The 19,991-nt window shown below is 40.8% G+C and overlaps 1 protein-coding gene and 1 long non-coding RNA gene across 5 annotated transcripts in view; one reads left to right on the forward strand and one right to left on the reverse strand.

Moving 5' to 3' along the window:
- Nucleotides 1-1,307: 1,307 nt before the first annotated feature.
- On the reverse strand, nucleotides 1,308-7,823 carry LOC114018313. The gene is made up of 4 exons (XR_005226616.2): nucleotides 7,345-7,823; nucleotides 4,762-4,945; nucleotides 1,957-2,148; nucleotides 1,308-1,553 (listed from the first exon to the last, which is right to left on the reverse strand). It is a non-coding gene; the product is annotated as an uncharacterized LOC114018313 (long non-coding RNA).
- The window catches only part of WDR47 (WD repeat domain 47), a 39,701-nt gene continuing 27,440 nt past the window's right edge, over nucleotides 7,731-19,991 (forward strand). Inside the window, exons 1-4 of one of the 4 annotated variants that reach the window (XM_037906998.2) lie at nucleotides 7,731-8,095; nucleotides 16,271-16,437; nucleotides 18,541-18,624; nucleotides 19,205-19,289. In XM_037906998.2, coding sequence (XP_037762926.1) covers nucleotides 16,280-16,437; nucleotides 18,541-18,624; nucleotides 19,205-19,289 — 327 coding nt within the window. In that variant the 5' untranslated portion in view covers nucleotides 7,731-8,095; nucleotides 16,271-16,279. The remainder of the gene's footprint in view (nucleotides 8,096-16,270; nucleotides 16,438-18,540; nucleotides 18,625-19,204; nucleotides 19,290-19,991) is intronic. The other 3 variants (XM_037906999.2, XM_043521529.1, XM_043521530.1) reach the window with 3 other exon arrangements.

Below are 19,991 nucleotides of genomic sequence, written 5' to 3' on the forward strand. Positions count from 1 at the left end.
TTTGTAAGGGAACAGTAAAAGGAACCCATTCATGCTGGTATGTTTGCGCTTGGCTAAAAGGGATCATCCCATAGCCACGCGGCAGGGGGAGGGGTCATCCCATAGCCACGTGGCTACAATAAGCAATGTGCCCTTGTCCTTCCCTCCTCCCCCACCCGACCTGGGCTACCTTATCAGTTATCTCCCTTTTTTTAAAATTAATAAAGAAAGAATGCACGGTTTCAAAACAATAGCGACTTTATTTCCTTTGCCAGCTGTGATGGAAGGGGAGAGGGTGGTTGGCTTACAGGGAATTAAAATCAACAAAGGGGGCGGGTTTGCATCAAGGAGAAACACACACAACTGTCACACCGTAGCCTGGCCAGTCATGAAACTGATTTTCAAAGCCTCTCTGATGCCATAAACGTCTCCCCCTTACTCGCTCAGATATTGTGGAGCACACAGCAAGCAGCAATAACAATGGGAATATTGGTTGTGCCAAGGTCTAACCTAGTCAGCAAACCGTGCCAGCGAGCTTTTAAATGTCCAAAGGCACATTCTACCACCATTCTGCACTTGCTCAGCCTATAGTTGAACAGCTCCTGACTACTGTCCAGGCTGCCTGTGTATGGCTTCATGAGCCATGGAAGCAAGGGGTAGGCTGGGTCTCCAAGGATAACTATAGGCATTTCAACATCCCCAACAGTAATTTTCTGGTCTGGGAAGTAAGTCCCTTCTTGCAGCTGCTCAAACAGCCCGGAGTTCCTAAAGATTCCGAGCGTCATGCACCTTTCCCAGCCATCCCACTTTGATGTTGGTGAAACGTCCCTTGTGATCCACCAGTGCTTGCAGCACCATTGAGAAGTACCGCTTGTGGTTTATATACTGGTTGGCAAGGTGGTCCGGTGCCAAGATAGGGATATGCGTTCCGTCTATCGGCCCACCACAGTTAGGGAAACCCATTGCAGCAAAGCCATCCACTATGACCTGCACATTTCCCAGAGTCACTACCCTTGATAGCAGAACATCAGTGATTACATTGGCTACTTGAATCACAGCAGTCCCCATAGTAGATTTGCCCACTCCAAATTGATTCCCGACTGACTAGTAGCAGTCAGGCATTGCAAGCTTCCACAGGGCTATTGCCACTCGCTTCTCAACTGTCAGGGCAGCTCTCATCTTGGTATTCCTGTGCTTCAGGGCAGGGGAAAGCAACTCACAGAGTTCCAGGAAAGTGGCCTTATGCACGAGAAAGTTTTGCAGCCACTGGGAATCATCCCATACCTGCAAGACTATGTGGACTCTCAGGTCTGTGCTTGTTTGCCGGGCCCAGAATCGGCATTCCACTGTATCAACCAGCCCCACTGCCGCCAAGATGTCCCAATTGCCACATCCCGTGCTTTCAGGAACGTCTGTGTCCATGTTCTTCTCACAATCGTCCTCGTGCTGCCATCTCTTAGCTAGGTTCTGTACATACTGCAGTACAATGCGCGAGGTGTTTACAATGCTCGCAACAGCAGCAGTGAGCTGAGCGGGCTCCATGCTTGCCATGCTATGGCGTCTGCACGGGTAACCTAAGAAAAAAGGTGCAAAATGATTGTCTGCAGTTGCTTTCACGGGGAGGGAGGAGAGACTGACGACATGTACCCAAAACCACTCGTGACAATGTTTTTGCCCCATCAGGCATTGAGAGCTTAACCCAGAATTCCAATGGGCAGCGGAGACTGTGGGAAGAACTGTGGGATAGCTTCCAACAGTGCACCGCTCCATGAGTCGATGCTAGCCACGGTAGTGAGGATGCACTCCGCCGACTTAATGCGCTTAGTGGGGACATACACAACTGACTGTATAAAATCGATTTCTAAAAATCGACTTCTATAAAATCGACCTAATTTCGTAGTGTAGACATACCCTAAGAGAGCTAAGTAAGCCAAGGGAGCCACACAAAAACAATGAAAGGGCCAGAAGAAGACTCACCTTCAATTTGGCCTTGAGAGTCTAGGGGAGTCCTCGCTGACCAGCAAGATTTGGGAACACTGGATCCAAAGCATTCAATTCTGTTTTTTAAGAGAGGGAGTTCTTCAGACCTTACTCTTTAGTGACTCCCCTGGCTAACTGAAGAGCAATATTCAGGGATCCTAGTTTTCCGTGATATAAAAAAAAAATTCTCTGATAAAAAAAAAAAAAAACATAAAAATCTGTGTTTTGCATGATTAAAATAAAACACTGAACTTTAGTTGCCCTAGCCACTATATATATAGGGATCAGTTGAACACAATGTCTTATTGATATATTTACAATTTTCCAGCAAGTTCAAAGTCTACCAGTGCCATCAATCATTTTAATAAAATTAATAGAATTGCAATGTGTATTTTTACATATACCAAATACTTCTATGTCTGTTCTCTATTGTCAGAAAATTGTTTTTTTTTTTTAAATGCACAAAAATGCTGGAGTGATCTAGTCACAGTATATTGTTTCTTTACCGTTGTCAGTGGCCCTACCGTTTCAGCCTCTTGTTTTCATTTCTTTTCATTCAGTTTGTTTAGCGCTTTCCATATGTTCCACAACTGTTTGCTTTCAAATGAAATTTACAGCACTGCTGCATACGCTACAGAACAGCACATTAACATCAACATGAAATTTGCCCTTGCCAAACTCAATGACACTGTCTTCAGGGATGATTTTTAAAGTTTCTGGCATCTTTTCATAACTTTTAATTAACTTACATTTGGCGACTGAAGTGAAATTTGAGATGCATTAAAACACTAAGCTGTATATATCAGAAGCAGTTTATTATATGTTTAGCTATGTAAATTTAAAGCACATTCAAAAATCAACCACAAGAGGGGGAGGTTACATGCATTAAATAAGGGACATTGGTACTTTTAGTAAAATTTAGTTAATACATGTTTTTATTTTTTCACAAAATGTAAAAACTAAAGATTCTCTGTAAAGACGCAAATTCTGCGTTCTTCTGTGGCAAATGGATTTCTAAGATCCCTGGACATAATGATAGGCCAGAAAGACTGATCAAGCTATGGGACCTTGAGATAGAGGGCAGGAAAGTGGAATTAACAGTTCTACTAAAAGAAAAGGAGTATTTGTGGCACCTTAGAGACTAACAAAATTTAAATCCTTTTCTTTTTGCGGATATAGACTAACACGGCTGCTACTCTGAAACAGTTCTACTAAGAAATTTTACAAAAAGAAATCCCTCCAAGCTCTTCCCAAAACTCACTAAACATGTGGATGTGATATATATTTAAGAATAAGACCTCGTCTACAAATGAAAGTTAATATGGAATAAGGTAGGGTGTGAATTTAAAATACATCAGCTATTCCTGATTAACTCCAACTGTAGATGTTCTTATTCTGGAATAAGAGCGCTTTATCTATTTTGTGGATTAAGCTAATTCAAAATAAAGCACTTTATTCTAGAATATGAGCATCCACAGATACAGTTGATCAGGAATAGCTATTCTGGAATGACTTCCCATGTAGACAAGCCTTAAATTGTCATTACTTGGATCTGCAAGAAGGCAGCAAATATCCTGAAAGGAATTTCTGTGACCCGCATAAGATGCATCACAAAGTACTATGTCTATGGTACATGAGCTTTATGTATACATAGACTGACAAAAATAAGCAGTAATAGCTACGTATGTTTTTATGTCACTGCTAATCTGATAATGGAGTCTTTCAAAGCTCAATATGTACTTTATTAGCTCTTAATCTTTATGCATCAAACAGCATTTGCCTCATCCTTCCCACAACATCACAGACCTAACTCCTGGTATAACAAGACCTGACAAGAGCACACAAGTCAACAGTTATTAAAATGATCTGGATGCAGATTATCTTTTGTTGTTTGATCTACCTCGAAACTGGAATTGTTAATACAAAGATGAACTAAAGGTTGTCGAGTTTCAATGAAGGCTCTCTAAGCAATTCTAGCTCCTTTGCGGAAGAGAAGGTAAGTGAGAAAGTCTTTTATTGGACCAATGTCTGTGGGTCCAATCACCTCACCCACCTTGTCTCTCTACTATCCTGGGACCAACACAGTTACAACAACACTGCAAATCCAGGCTCTGTTGTTCTTCCAGGCTGACCTCTCAAAGGAAGCTAACTGCACCTTCTCTGAGGACAGAAGTCTGCAGGGATTTGGTCTATCCTAAGGACCCTGTATTCCCCACACAGGGGTAACTCCCACACATGGAAGTGTAACCACTTTGAACTCAGAATTTCTTCATCATCCTCTGTGTGCGTGGTGGGGAGGCTTACTCCCAATACAAAAGACTGAGTCTCAGGGGTTCCACTGGAGACAAATCATCTGCACTAAGGACCTGTACCCCCACATACTCCACCGAAATATTAATGGATTAGCCACAAACAAAATCAAGATAGACTTTTCTTTTAATTCATATGTGTTTTTGCTAATGCTTTGACTGATTAAAACTGAAATAACATTTAAAATTAATGCATTTTTCAAAATTTATGCTGATAGATACCTTTTTGCATTTTTCTCAGCTTGGCCAGTGAAACTAAACAGGTCCAGTTTCCACTTGTTTATAGTCACTTTCATTTCCTTATGCACCATCAGGTTGCTGATGTATTGCAGAATATGTACATTTCTTTTAAATGGTGCATTTAATTCTTTTAAAAATCATTATATTTTCTGATAATAAACACCTGCAATGCCCATTCACTCCAATGAGAGATGAGGCAGCTCTGAATCAGAGTGATATTTTTACATGTAAATGGACACATTCATTATCTTACCTGAGAGCCAAGTTACATGCAATGTGATATCAGAACTGTAATCATACAGAAGGGCTTCCTTCCAGGACCTGAAAGTCGTGTATTCATAGCCCTTCAATTGCAAAGTCACTGCTGAGTAGCTGGCACTTTGTCTGCATCACTCTTCACAGGACAAAGAGTTTGGCATCCTTTTATGTATTCCTTTCTAGAAAATAAAGAGAATAGGATAAGAGGGTTGAAAGACTTATTATTTTTTCTTGTACATTTTGGCTGTTTCTAAATAAAACAGAAACAAATTGTTTCTTTCAGGGTGTGACTCAGTGCGCTATTGAGCGCCTCACAGAATCAGCGACCCAGGGAGGTCTCAATCCTACTATACTGAAATCAGTGGTAATCCTTCCAGTACTCCAGTGAAACTCTTAGATGGTCATATTTTCCCATTCTTCTACCCTCTTCACCACAGAGTTGTTATACATGTCCATTTTGTAAGGGTTAGAAGTGAGAAATATCTATTACTATCCATGTGGTGTCGGTACATTTTGTGGTTTGTTTTTTTTAAATGCTGCACTAAATACTCTAAAGCACTCCCTTCTGCACCCCATCTCATGTGACTGATTAATTTAATACTAAGAAATTGAAATATACGTAAGAGGCACTGAAAAATGAAAATCTCTAATAAATGGAAACAATTATTTATTTCACCCAATTAAAGGTCTCAAGAATGAAGTGGTCTGCCTCAGTTCAAGATTTTAAAGATCGTTATCATAATTAAATAAGGAAAAACATATTTGCTGTAGCACACAGGAAAATGTGAGAAGACAGTAGAACAACATTCCAAGACTAACCTGAAAACCGGGGGACTCACATCTAGTAATTAAATATATTGCCAATAAGCCATAAGTCTCCACTGCATGAACAAGGGAAATATGATTGTAAGCACACCCTGTCACTGTTTGGTGTTCATAATGCGTTATCCCAAGGGAAACAAGTGCATCTGTTCTATATTAATTGTAGGTGATTTTTCAGTAGTTTGAAAGATATTTAAGCAAGTATTATACATACAAAACAGTGTTACAGTAATATTGCCAAACCACAAAAAGATTAAGGAGCAATATAGTAATAAAACAAAGGTTTCAAGGCACATTTTTATGGAGCCATTATCGGGGGGGGGGGTGAAAAAAGAGGACACATAGAGTGCATCTTAATTCCCACATCCCCTGCACAAGCATGCAGCCATTCTTCTTCTTCTTATACAATAGTAAGCGCAAAGGAGGTGGGATGGATAACCTGTCCATCAGTGCTCCACAGCTTTAAAGGCATGTGGTCTGCCAGCTAGGGTTCCCAACCCTACATATGCATATTGTAGTAGGGAGCATTGTTCTTTTCTGGAAAAGCCAAGTGATTCCCCACCTCTTACTGTGATGGCAGAGAGGTCCAGGAACTCACCATGCAGCTGGCAATACTTTACTCATCCCCAACGCAAATACATTCAAAACTAGTAAAGACTAGATTTTCATGATGTGTATTTGGAGGCATACATATGCTATCAGTGTATACATATTTACTCTATATATGTGGACAGTGAAAAAGAATACTATGGTGATATGCAGCACAGAAATAAATAAATAAAATAGTCTAATAACGTTGAGCTTTCCTGGCAGTCACTGGACCTGAAATCTATCTTCCTTGTCAATCCCTTATTGCAATTTGCTTATGCCATGGGCCCTGCCCTAATTTTTGCCGATGTTCACTGCCTCCAGGCCAACACATTAAAAAAACCACAGCATTCTACGTAGAAACTGCTCTGCTTTGCTAACAATTTACACCCACAGACTGACTGTGGTTCAACTCATTGAATATTTAAGGACAGTTAGCTAAGAGACCTTGTGCTTTGATCATACCCTCCTTTTGACACTTTCCGGTCTTTGTCTTATAACAAGATACTTTACAAAGAAGATCAAAACAAATCCATGTGCCAGCAACTTTTAATTATGAGCAAGATAGCTCATTATTTGTGGTCTACCTGTCCTTTGCTGATTGCAGTGGGTCTGACATGGGAGGAATCTTTTGTTCCTGGCTGCTAGGTTATTTATATATTTTTCCATGTGATTCACCACATACCTGAGCACCTCATAAACATGAATGAAGTTATCCATACAACACCCCTCTAAAGCAGGAAACTCTTTTTTATCACCATTTTACAGACGGGAAAGTGAGGCACAGACACACTGACCTGCCCAAAGCTACCCCTTACTAGCTATAGCAGAGTTGAAAACAGAATCCAGAGTTCCTAAGTCCCAGTCCAGTACCTTAGCCACAAAACCTCTGCAGATCTGCCTCTCCTCCAGATACACTAGTCTCCAACTCCTACCTACAAGTCTGGGCTCAACTAAACCTGCTTGGTCGGTGCACACCCAGACTAATGCAAGGGATGGGAAATGTTCAAGGTGACAATCAGTTCTACAGAGATGCTCTGCGGTGTGCCAGGAGCAGGTGAACTGTGCAGCAGCGCAGAATCCAGGCAGAGCCATGGCAAACCATTTAGGAAAATGAACCATCTTTTACAAGGTGGTGAAGCGTAGGCAGACACATTAAGTAATTTACCCGGCAGAGTTTCCTTCATTAACATGCATACGTCCCTGCTAGCCAGGGTTAGTTTCTGGGGCTGCACAGCTCTCTCCCAGCTCCAAGCCGAGTGACCACTTCAGAAGAACTTTTCCTTCTACGTTGTCCTAAAACGTGAACCGTTTTCGCAGCTGCCTTCAAGGCGAGCTCGTGTTTCCAGCCGCAACGTCCGTACTCCGGGGGGCCCGCGGGTGCAGGTAACGCTCCTTCCCCACCGCAGCCGCCTGCAGCGGGGCCCGCTTCTTTCCGCCTTCCCCATCGGTTCTGTCCGGACCAGCAGCGGGTGTCAGAGGGTCCCGGCCGGGGCCCGCCCAACGCTCCTGTTACGGCCCCAGACGGGCGCCCAGCAGCCTCAGCCCCTCCTCAGAACTTCCTAGGACAGCGGGAAACCGATGCACCCGGCTTCCCCCGCCCCCTCCATCCCTGTCCCCTCCCCACGGAGCAGCCGCCCCTGCCCCTCCCCGTCTCCCGTTTCCATTCCAGCGGCTGCGCGGTCACCCCGCACCGGCGCGGGGCGGGGCCTGAGGAGCGGCGCTGCCGGGCCCCGATTGGCGGAGCCGCTTGACAACCGCAGTCAGGGAGCCGGAGCAGCCAGAAGCGGAGCCGTAGGGTCGGGGCAGACGCCGAACTGGACCCCCTTATTCCTGGGCCAGGGACCCGCCGCCATTTTGCGTCCCTCCCATCCGTTCCGTGCTTATCTCTGCGTCCGGGCCCCCCGGACCCCCCTCAGGTGGGTCCCCGCTGGCGTCGTGGGGAGCAGCCTCGGGCTGCCTAGGGAGAGTCCTGGCCTGCTGGGGACCCCTTCCTGCGGGGGCCAGACTGGCACCTCCCGAGATGGGGTGATGGAAGGCACCGGGGGAGGAGAGTGTCTGGGAGGGAGCAAACCGTGGAGGGGCGGGAGGAGGGGAGTGGGAGCAGGAGCTGGGGTGGGGTGGCGGCGGGCCTGTCAGAGAAAGGGTGGGGGGGTAGAAGAGAGTCTGGGGGTGTGTGTGACAGCGGGAGCTCTGAAGCGGGGAAGCCCTAGTGGATGACAGGACCCCCTGTCATGGGGAGGAGGGGAGGAGGTCTCCTGCTAGACAGTGGAGCGGAGGGTGGTGCTGAAGGGAACAGGCGAGACAACAGCCTGGCTGCTTTGATGCTGGTTTGGCGAAAGCCCATTCATCTTGGCATTCTCTCCTACCCCGCCCCACACCCCGGTATCCTCCAGTCTAAATGTGGTGCGTGTTCCTGTTCTGTGGCCTGCAGCCCCGGTTCATTTCCCCCGTGAATAGCAAAGGGACAGTGTGGTTCTAGCCTGATTCCTCTGTTGTGATCCTGGCATCTAAGTACTGATTTCCCTTTGTTGTAGCGTCACAGGGCAAGTCTCCTATAATTAGGTGCCTTGGACATAAAAATGTGTCGACTCTTAGCATACTTGTGTTTACATAAACGAGATGCTGTTTCTTTTGTGCCTTTACTGCTGACAAATGGGATGTATAAATATGGTGCATTAAACCTTAATATTTAAGTACAGTAATCTCACTATGAAGTCCTACATGTTCTTAGTTCTTCTGAGTAAACATTCTGGAAATATTTTCTGTATCTTGATGCTGTATCATTAAGTACCTGTACCTTATTGTTTCAGGGTTTTGAGTAGCAAAAAGGAGAAAATACTCTTAAATACACATGAGAAAAAACGAATGAAGTATGCTGATGTGTAAAAGTGGCGTGCCAGCGACTACTTAGTCAAAACACATTAGCTAGTTGCTAGATTGTCAATTATTTTTCTTAGTAAAAATTGTTTCCTTTTTCCTCTTTATACCAACATACAAGTATTGTGTGGTTTAGTTTCACTTTTTTTTTTTTTTTTGGCATCCATCATACACTTCTCTGTGTGACGTGCATGTATAATCTAGACAAAGCATTCAGGTTGTAAAAGAAACTGATTAAAAGCAAGGAAATCTGCCGGTCAGTTTTCAAATACGGTAGTTTAAATGTTAATGAAGTATGTAATATTGTGTCTCTCTAAACTGGGCCTTGGAGCACCTCCTTGTGGTCTGCCATATGAAACACTTGGATGCTAAGCAATGGGGGTGTGGAGAAAGAGAGAGAGGATGGTGCATGATAGAATCTTTATTTTAACAACTGATCAGTGGAATGGAAAAAAGTTGAGCCATTGAGTTAACGCTGTTCATTTGGGGGCCAGGTATGGGAAAATGCATTGTATAATTCCTCCTTATACACAGGTTTGTTTTTTTTAATTAAAATCATAGTACCTGTATTGTAATGTAGTTTATATGAATTTTTATATTACACTGTTGCTAAGGGCTAAGTGATTTCCAGTGATTTTCACCCTATATATCCCTATTTCATGGGGATTAATTCAGATAAAAACTTGGCTCAGAGAATGTACTTTTTAAATATTTCCTCTTTTGTTTAGGGCATCTTAGAATAATTGAGGACAGAGTGAAAATGGATCCACAAGTTAATGACTTGGGCCCAGATCCTGCAATGAACTCTCTGCATGGACAGACTCCTATGCTCACATGGAGATTATCAGTGCAGAATCGGGCTAGGTTACTCTAGAATGAATGAATAAAAATGTGTCTAATATTTCACACCAAGAAGTAAACACTTTTTTATTATTTTTTTTATTTTAAATGTTTTTTCTTTTTTTCCCTTAATACTACTTACAGAGCTCTTTTCTGTGAAGTTGTTTATGCTGCAACAGTTATTATTGTGAGAGAGTCTCTTCAGAAGTGTCTGCATTTTAAAAGGCTTATAGTTTTACAGCTTGTTATTTACACCTGTTGGAAAACTAGACTTCTGAATGCATTTTGCTCTTCTGTGTACAAAGATATATGAAGAGACTCTGGGAATATTTGTAATATAATGAAAAAATATAAAAGGAGTATGTCGGAGATATTTTTAGGCCAGAAGTTAAAACTTCTTACACAAATTAAGGGGGTGAATATTGTCTTTAAAAAAACAAAACAAAATTAAGAATATGTTCTCTTTAATTGTCTATTTATCCCTTAATAACTGTTGCTTAGAACTAGTACAAACATCCGTTATTTTAGACTTTCAAAAGTCTAAATGAATTCCCAGTATGACTGCCCCTCAGTCAATGATCATTATCTAAGGGCACTAACATTTTATTTTAGAAATGCATTGCTATCTAAAAAGTGAACAAATCTGGTGTTTTTAAAACTCCCTTACAAAGTTCTTTATGTAACCTCTACTAAAAGGCCATAGATGCAAGTTTGCACAATTGGAGTTATCATTCCATTTATCGGCAAACAACTTGTGTAGAATGTTAAGTTTAAATTATGCCCCCAATAATAGATATTTCCTGATTCTGTTGCCCTACCAATACTTATAATACTCTGTTTTTGTTTTTTTGTTTTACATTTTTTAAAGGAAAACCAGCACAGAAATCTGAAAGCTTGAGATATAAATGCAAAGAAAGGAATTTTAAACCTAACACTGCCCCTCAGTCATTCTTGAGTATTAGTGCTTGATCAGATCATTGGTGACGTTATGTGCCATATGTGCTGGCAATACAGTGTCACAGGGGGATAGTATGAAGATGCAGCTTGAGCTCTAACTATGAGTTTTCCTGCTGCTCTGTGTTTAATACCTATAATGTTTTCAAAAACTGATATATAAACACACATTTCACAAGATCCTGTGTGCAAACTTCTGGATTTTTCATATTGCATACTTTACAGCTCATTGTTCTAGTGCATAACTTGACTGTATAATGCATATGAGTGTAGTAAATCTGAGGGTTGTTTTTTTTCTTGTTATCCTTAAAAACCTTCAATTAAATGAAATTTTTTTCTGTAGTAGACCTCTCATTTATTCTGGCTCATTGCCATTAGACTAGCAATTGTGCAGTATCCCTCTCATCTGCATTTTCAGTCAGTCTCTTCAGACTCGTGTTAATGAATTCCCAGCATGGTGCATCTTTTCCTCAGAAATTCAATGTCTCACAACAGTGGTTTTTTTTTTTTTTTTAAATGGGGCCCAAAAAATGTTGCCATAACTGACAATGAATCAATAAACAGTCTTTAGGTCCTGTCCTGCAAGATGTTCAGGATCTCCTGGATTGTATTGAGTGGCCTTTATTTCAATTGCAGGCAGAATGTAAGTAGTCAAAATGTAATTATCCATGTTGGAATTTGGCAAGAACACTAAATGAGAACGCACCTACTCTTGAAGAAAGTACCATGAAATCTGGAAACAGATGATACTTGTCCTCTTGCAGGACTGGACTGTTTTGGACCTAATCCTGCTTCCACTGAAGTCACTGGCAAAATTAGTTTTGGTTCCAATGGAAGCTGGCTCAAAAGGAAGACACTCTGAGCTCCTCATTTTAGTTCCAGATACGACTGATTTATTTTAATGATGAATTTATTTTAGTTATTTTGGTGTCAAACGCTTACCAAACCATTGACACTCTAAAGTAATGACTAGGATTATATGAAACCTCAGATTTTCTCTTTGCATACTGTAATAAGATGTACATTTCTCGTGCAGTAGCTTAGTTTATTATGATATGGTGGCGTTTTTGTTGTCAGTGACAATTTTGTTTGCAAAATGGGGCTCAGCTGTTGTTGGTCCACTGAAATTGTTAGTTCTCTTATCTCTAAAGGTATACAGAATGAATATTCCTCTGTAGTCCCTATCTAAAAAAATTGTATAGCTGTAGAACTTTACACCTGCAATCAAAGATCGAAGTAACTTGTGTGGAAGATGAGTGCTGCTTTTACATGTTGCAGTGCCATAGAATTCTCCTAGAATAAGTTTGCGGAAGCAGGACTGTTCCTGGTTTAAAGACGTGGTGGTTGTCTTTTGTGCTGATAACTTCTTTTACTGTCACAGCTGTTAGATCTTTCACTTAATGTAATTGTACTTCCAAGAACGGTATTGTATATCACATTGGTTTCTGCATCAGTAAGGTGTGTAATATTTAACTTTAATGCAGTCATGGAAGGCACGTAGAGCCTGTACTCCTATTTAGCTTTGATCTGTGGTGCCATCCAATCCAAACAAAAGTCCAAGCTAAGTGTTCCATTGCTCAGTTGGAGGTCTTATTCTGCATGAACTGTACTAGTAATATCCTACTAAAGAGATTCATTTTAAGGTTGGGTACCAGTTTTACCTGTCTGCTAGGAAATTACTTGAAGTTCAATAAAAGCTCTAATATCATAAAACATAGTAAAAGGCAAATCTGAAGTCTAGAGACCTACCTCGGAAGATGAGGTTGGGGATTAAGGTGTTGACACTTCAGTATTACAGTATATGTTCTGATACGGTTGTTAGTTTCCTCCTTCCCTCTTAAAGATATGACTGGATTATCTTCTAGGACCAAAAAAAACCCTTTCCCAGTTGTAGAAAGAGAATTAGAATAATGATGAAAGAAGAACATCTGTCAGCATTAGGGAGGGAATGACATCTCACCATTCAACAGCTTTTTGAAGTAAACACAAAACTATGCAACTCTGTTTCCTTTCATTATTTTATTCCTGGGGGAATTCTGTGCCACAAAATTAAAAATTCTGCACACAATATTTTAAAATTCTGCATATATTATTTGTCAAAATATCACAATATAATCATGCTGGTTTCAATTATTTAGGTAATTTATTTAAATTAAAATACAGTGGATAGAGAATGGGAGTGGGGAGCGTTGAAGGAAATCCCCAAACCCCCTTGCCTAATAATGATGTAACTAGGTTTGACCTTTTATTTCTAGTTATTAGTCCACAGATATATCCAGCCATATGCTCAGTGTTACATCATAGGCACTGAAGAGCAAGTGAGGGCTGGGGAACCAAACTCACAATTTATATTGGCTACTGACCGTCACCGGAAAGGTCAGTAATAAACAGTTCATGGAGCAAATTTTGATAAGAAATTTTTTCAGTCCAAAAATTTAGACCAGTTCTAATCACTAAAGCACTTTATACCACTCTGGCCATGTAAAGGAGCCTTAAAACTTTTACATCTGTTTTATACTACTGGGGGAATTCACAAAGAGAATGGGAACAATTCACTAAGCGGGCAGGCTGCTATGTTCTGCTCTGCCTGAGGGAACAGCCTGTGCCACGCCTACCTCCTCAGACACACCCAGAAGCCCTTCTCCTCCATGCCGAGCGTGCCGCAGTAGTGAGTGAGAGGGACAGAGTCAGTCTCTCTCTCTCTCTCACGCATGACTGCCCACCCCTTCACACACCCCTGGTGGTTATTTATGTCCCTATTTGCTTCTCCAGGTGCCCAAACGGACCTGCCTGTGCTGCCAGAGAGGGGAGCGTGACTGCTCTTGTGGCTTTCCTTTGCTCCCCTGTCAGAAGTCATATTTCTGCGGGGAAGCAAAGAAATCTGCGGGGGACATGAATTCTGTGCACACGTAGTGATGCAGAATTCTCCCAGGAGTAATTATTTACATAAAATGTTCTGTGAGCCAGCTGACTCTTAAATAGAAAAAAAAAACTTGCCAGCTGAGAGCATAGGCCCAAATAATGGTTGTGCCTGCCATTGGAGCCACTAGAGTATTTAATGATGACTAGAGCCTTCTGTGACTAAAACATGAATTAAAACTAGTCATATTAACAGAAGGCAGGCTATTCTAGGTGGCACAGCCAAATGTACACTGCTCCAAAATAAACAAGGCTGCTCTAACTGAATAATTTTTCCAGTCAAGTGTTCTGGGGGGGGGAAACAATTAAAGAAAACTGGCATACAGCTAAAGGAAGAATATGGAAAATGCTATGATTTAACTGGTATAATATAAAAAAAAGTCTGAGTTGTCATATCTGTTAGAATTCAGCAGCATAAGTTTACTCTGAACAACGAGAACTTTCAGATTCAAGTATTTATTCTTTCAGTTTTCCTGTTGACTGTGCCTGGTAAATAGTTCATCTGTTCACTAATCCCTCATAACACATTTTACCTGGAAAATCAAGCTAAACTGATTATTTAAACTTGATATGGCAAACTTCTTTTTATTTCTGTCTCTTGCTTTTTGATTACTATTTTCAATACTTTCCAAATTGGAAGTAGATTAGTAATTACCTGCCCCTAAGTGGAGGACCGCTAGAGTGTGCACCACATCTTGAAGTTGACTTGGGAACCACATCCATTCCCGTTAGCAGTCATTTAACATCCCAGTTGCAATTACTTACTTATGTGGAAAAGTAATATTAGAAAAGTGTATATTTTAGATATGCCTAATATATTTTTTTGTCATTCTTGAAATGATGAGAAAAAAGTACAACTCTCCCTACTTCACACAACATTTTTCATTTTACTCTCTGTGGTTGTTTCTCTTCCCTTACTCATATTTCTTTTCCTCTTCATTACCCCCTTGTCCTCTGCAGACTAGCCACCTGGCTCTCTTGTCCCCTGTTTTCCTGGACATTCTTTCCTACTGATGGCTCCAGTCCTTAAGAATAGCTTCACTTTCCTCTCTTGTTGCCAGCTGCTTTTAGGATATGTCTATACCAGTGGTTCTCAAACTTCATTGCACAGTGACCCCCTTCTGGCAACAAAAATTACTATGCAACCCCAGGAGGGGGGACTAAAGACTGAGCCCACCTGAGCTCTGCCATCCCGGGTGAGGGGGCCAAAGCTGAAGCCCAAAGGCTTCCACCCTGACTGGGGGGCCTTAGCCCCGAGCGGTGGGGCTCAGGCTTCAGCTTCAGTCCCGGGTGGTGGGGCTTCGGCTTGGGCTTCAGCCCTGGGCCCAAGCAAGTCTAACACCAGCCTCAGCAATCCCATTTTGGGGTCATGACCCACAGTTTGAGAACCCCTGGTCTATACTACACCAGGGAGTGAGCCTCTGAGCCTGATTAGATAGACTTGTGCTAATGGCACACTGAAAATAGTAGACTGGATGTTGAGACTTTTGCAGAGACTTGGCAGAGATCCAGCGGGTCACGTGGGTTTGAGCACCTGAGGTGCAATGTCTACGTCGCTATTTTTAGTACTCTAGCTCGATTCCCCTCAGGCTGGAAGGTTCATTACCACCGCAATGTAGAAATACCCTTACAGTTCACCCTGGGCTCCTCTTTGCAATGAAGAGCTCCTGAAAAGATGGTACTGTGTGATCTGCAAGCTTTCTACAGACCACCAGCAAGTTCCCAGTGGAACATGGTATGGGAGCCATTGCTCTAGAGTAGAGTTTCCAAGATGTTGCGCACCCTCACCCCTAACTGATATCAGAGAGTTGAGACATTTAACATCTTGCAGGAATGAGCCAGTGAACCAGGAAGCTATCCCAGATTTCCAAATAGAGATGTATGCCTTTGCTTGCCCATGCTTCTGTGGAGGGGTCTTGAGTCAAGTTTGACATTTAGATTCCCCATAAAACATTGCAATGGAAATAGGCCTCCTTACAAAGTAAGGATGGAAAGTCCTGGCTTACTTACCATGTACTGTTTCAGAATGGCAAAATAAATCAAGATAGTGTTTCTTATCTCTCATAAAATTGTTCTTCATGTATCTTTTGTATAATTATAAAATCTTACAAGTATCTCATGCATACCTTAAATACTCAAATACTATTCTGTTATCTTGTATTTCCTTTTCTGAGAGAAAGAGACTGCTGTCTTGCAAATGGAAATTTTATTCCAGGGTGAAAATATAGTTGAAAACTTCTTGATCAACTCATTTCAGTGGTCCACTTCATGAACTCAGGGTACAAATGGGTAGTCACAGTTTCAGGATCAAGTCGGAGTTATGGCTGCATGCTCAAATGCATGAGATTGATTTTCTAAATCCCACTAACCAATTTTGGAATACTACAATATTCAGTATTGTCAAAACAAACATTTATATGCAATCTCTGGTCAACAGCATTTGATGACAAGGCATAAGACAAGATATTGACCATATTACTTACTTTGTTTTTTCTCTCTAGGCTACCATCATGACTGCTGAAGAAACAGTGAATGTAAAAGAAGTTGAAATAATTAAACTAATCTTAGATTTCCTGAACTCGAAGAAACTTCATATCAGTATGCTGGCTCTTGAGAAAGAAAGTGGAGTCATTAATGGCCTGTTCTCAGATGACATGCTTTTTCTGAGGTAGAAATTATTATATAATTAGTACAATAGAAACTAACTTAATATCTGCTGGCCATGTGTTCGCTAGCCAAACCAATTGACTGCTGACTGCCATGAAAAGCATTGAGTCATTTTTGCCATAACCATTTTCTCTCTTCAAGTATTGCTTCTCCATTGTGAATTGTCCTATGTGTAGCATTTAAGCACTTAGGATGTTGGTGGGCTTTCAAAACATCCTGAGACACTCATGAAAAATGTCAAAAAATATTTTGATAAAATATTCTGGTAACTGTCTGAGCATCTGTCGTGGATGGTTTAGACACAACAAATCCTGAATCTTGGCAGGGCGGTAGACTGGATGACCTTTGCAGTCCCTTCTAACCCTGTGATTGACTTGGTCTCTAAATCAAATCTTTTCCAGAAGATGTCATCTGCCTTTCAAAAAGATGCTCAGATTTTCTCTAACATCAAACTGTGGAAGTGGACTCTACAGGGTTGATGGCATATGTTGTACAGCAAAATGTTTACTGAAAGGACCTGGGTGACTACAAGTATGAAGATAGGTTACTAAACCCTACAACAAATGTAGGGAAGAAGTTCATACAGGGAGGAGTTTTTGTTTGTTTTGGTTGGTGAGGGGGAAGGGAGAGGGTGAGGTTGGGGATGTTGGTAGTTTGGACTTGGACCAACGGGGCTCTTTTTTTCATCTGTAGCTGAACAGATATTCCAGCCTTGCTCTTGAGCAGCTTCCCTCAGGCTAAAACTTAATATAGGGCTGACTACCAGTTTTAGTATAGACCTAACATTTGTGATGATTAAATTGGGATTTTTGCCGTGCTGACAAAAAGGCAAATTTTTCTGGTAAAACTTCCTAGTGGAGACCAGCCCTCACCAGTATTGTAGTTATACTTCTAGCACTCCTTTTGAGGCTGTCACCATTCCCATAGTATTACCCTCCAGTTGGAAAAGTGGCTACTGTTGAGGCACAATAAATAGACTTCTAATATCTCACATTTAGTAAATAGGTATTTGCATGATGAAACCATTAAGCACAAATGAGGTTTATAATATACGTACTAAGGGATTTTACAGCTTACTGGAAGCATAGGAAACTATTTATACAACTATATTTAAATAACATTAAATGTGAAATTTAAAATCTGCTTAACAACATTTCCTGCCCACCCCCAATTACGATGTTCTTGTGGGTTTTTGGCTCATACTGCTAAAGCTGAGTAAGCATAATGAAAAATAGGTACGTAAATTGACAAATTCTGGGTTGAGGTTCTTCATCCTTAATTTGGGTGGGTTCTTAGTGATAGCAGAAGTATTCATTAAGGTGAAATTTTCCTCTCCCTACCAAAGTTAATAGACTTTCTGAGGAAAACACTGTGAGGGCATGAAGAAATGGTATTTACCCACCCAACGGGGGATGAGGCTGAAATGCAGCCCTGCCTGCTATTCCAGCTTATTGGATGGAGTAGTGGCTCTTCTGCTTGCCTGGGAGTTTTGAGCCACCGGATCCAACTGAGCTCTGTCACAAATGCTTCCCTTATACGTTGCTCCCTAGCATTGGGACTGTGTCCACTTTGTATTTGTACAGGGCCTAGCACAATAGAAAAGTTGATTGTGCTATACTATAAATACTGTAAGCAGATGCGGAGCCCTGCTGCATAACTGCTCTGTTTACACACAACCCCTGTAGGCAGTTAATACTTTTAGGCTTATTTCCAGTATTTTTCAGGATGTCTTCAATCATGTTTTGTATGGTGACTTTTAAAATCTCACTTGTGGAGAAAGAATGAAGCATCTTGGAAGAAATCCCTAAAAACATAAAAAGCAGCAGATACCTGAAGAGATACTCTTGTACCTCTTAACAAATACATACGTATCTACCATTTGTCCTCGTGGTGTTAGAGTATGTAGCTACAAAGATAGTATTGAGAAAGGATTTAGGTTTTACGTTTATCTCTGTTTAAATCCGATCTTGTCTGCTTTGCAAAGCATTAACTTTACAAAGCTCGCTGATCAGCTGTACATCAAGCTATATGTAAATTACATTTGTAAAAATGTTAAGTAAAAAATGTCCAGCTAAATTTAATGAGTGGCTTTCTTTTTGTATAGACAGTTGATCCTTGATGGACAGTGGGATGAGGTTCTTCAGTTCATTCAGCCTCTTGAGTGTATGGAAAAATTTGACAAGAAAAGGTAAAATTATGAACTTTGAGGTAGTAGCATCGTAAGTCATGTGGAAGGTGGAAAATCTCTGGAATAAGACTTTTTCAAGTCTTTAGAAAAATAAACTGTAACTACTGAATCTGAGAACAATAGTTTACAATTTCAGTTGTATGGCTTAATAGATTTTTTTCAATCTATACATCCAGTATAAAATTATTTGAAAGTATTTTAGAACTTACTACAGACTTTAAAGTATTCTGTAACGTGTCTTGGCCTGGTTAAAATGCTTTATATTATAAGAATTGTGCTCGATTTTAAAAAATTAAAATTTATTTTCTTTGAGATCACATCAGAGTAACCCAGGTATTCAAGAAAGGAGGATACTGGCTGTGTATCTTTCTCTTATGAACCAGCAGTTATTTTAACATGTAATATTTCTGGAAGTAAATCGTTGGAAAAAGACATCTTTTCTGAAAAGAACCAATTCTTTTATTGCCTGGCTTGTTACATTTTGAGAGCAAAAACTTTGCACTGTAGTTAGCTGTGGAATGTACTACTTAGCTACTGCTTTAAGATCTTTAGTGTCTTATACTTCACTTCTTTTGTGCAGGTTTCGCTATATTATACTGAAGCAGAAATTTTTAGAAGCCTTATGTGTGAACAATGCAATGTCAGCAGAAGATGAGCCTCAGCACGTAAGATTTTATACTTGGCCACATTAATGAAATGCTTTAAAATCCTCTTATTGATTAGACACTATGGAAGTCCATAGTACAGTATTGTTGTTCCGGAAGGCTTATGGTAGTCATTTGTTTAGCCAGAAGTTCTCATGTATGACATAAGAACTACCAACCTTTTCTGAAAGTGAAGGACTACAGTTGGGAATAGTATTGGATAGATTCTGGGCAGTTTTTGCCCACGTAATTCTAACTGTGCACTTCAAATTGGCTGTAAAATGCCCTTGCCATTACTTGATCCAGTGGTGCCAAACAGTGCAATGTTTACATGATGTTAGCAAATATGCAAAACTAAATTGAAACCTCTAAATTAGTGTATGTTTATGACCTAACAGAGGACTTCAGAGGTGAAAGGTTAGTTTTTGCCTCTGCCCATTGGACCATCTAGCATTCTGTTTTAGAATAACAACTTGGAATATGTAAATATATTTAATAATCTTATTAGGCTCCCTAAATATATTTATTTGTTTTCATTATCTCCTAAAAGAGGAAACTTTGATTAATATTTTTGAAGTGTTATAGAACCTGAAACCTGTCAATTAGACTTCCAATTTCAAGCTCAAATTGATCGTTCAGATGTTAGTGTGCAATTTAAATTCTTCAATGCATTTTGCCTGTGGCAGCTTTTATAGACAAAGATGCAATGCTGTTCAGTGTTCC

This window comes from Chelonia mydas, chromosome 8, assembly GCF_015237465.2.
Source record: "Chelonia mydas isolate rCheMyd1 chromosome 8, rCheMyd1.pri.v2, whole genome shotgun sequence".
NCBI lineage: Eukaryota > Metazoa > Chordata > Testudines > Cheloniidae > Chelonia > Chelonia mydas.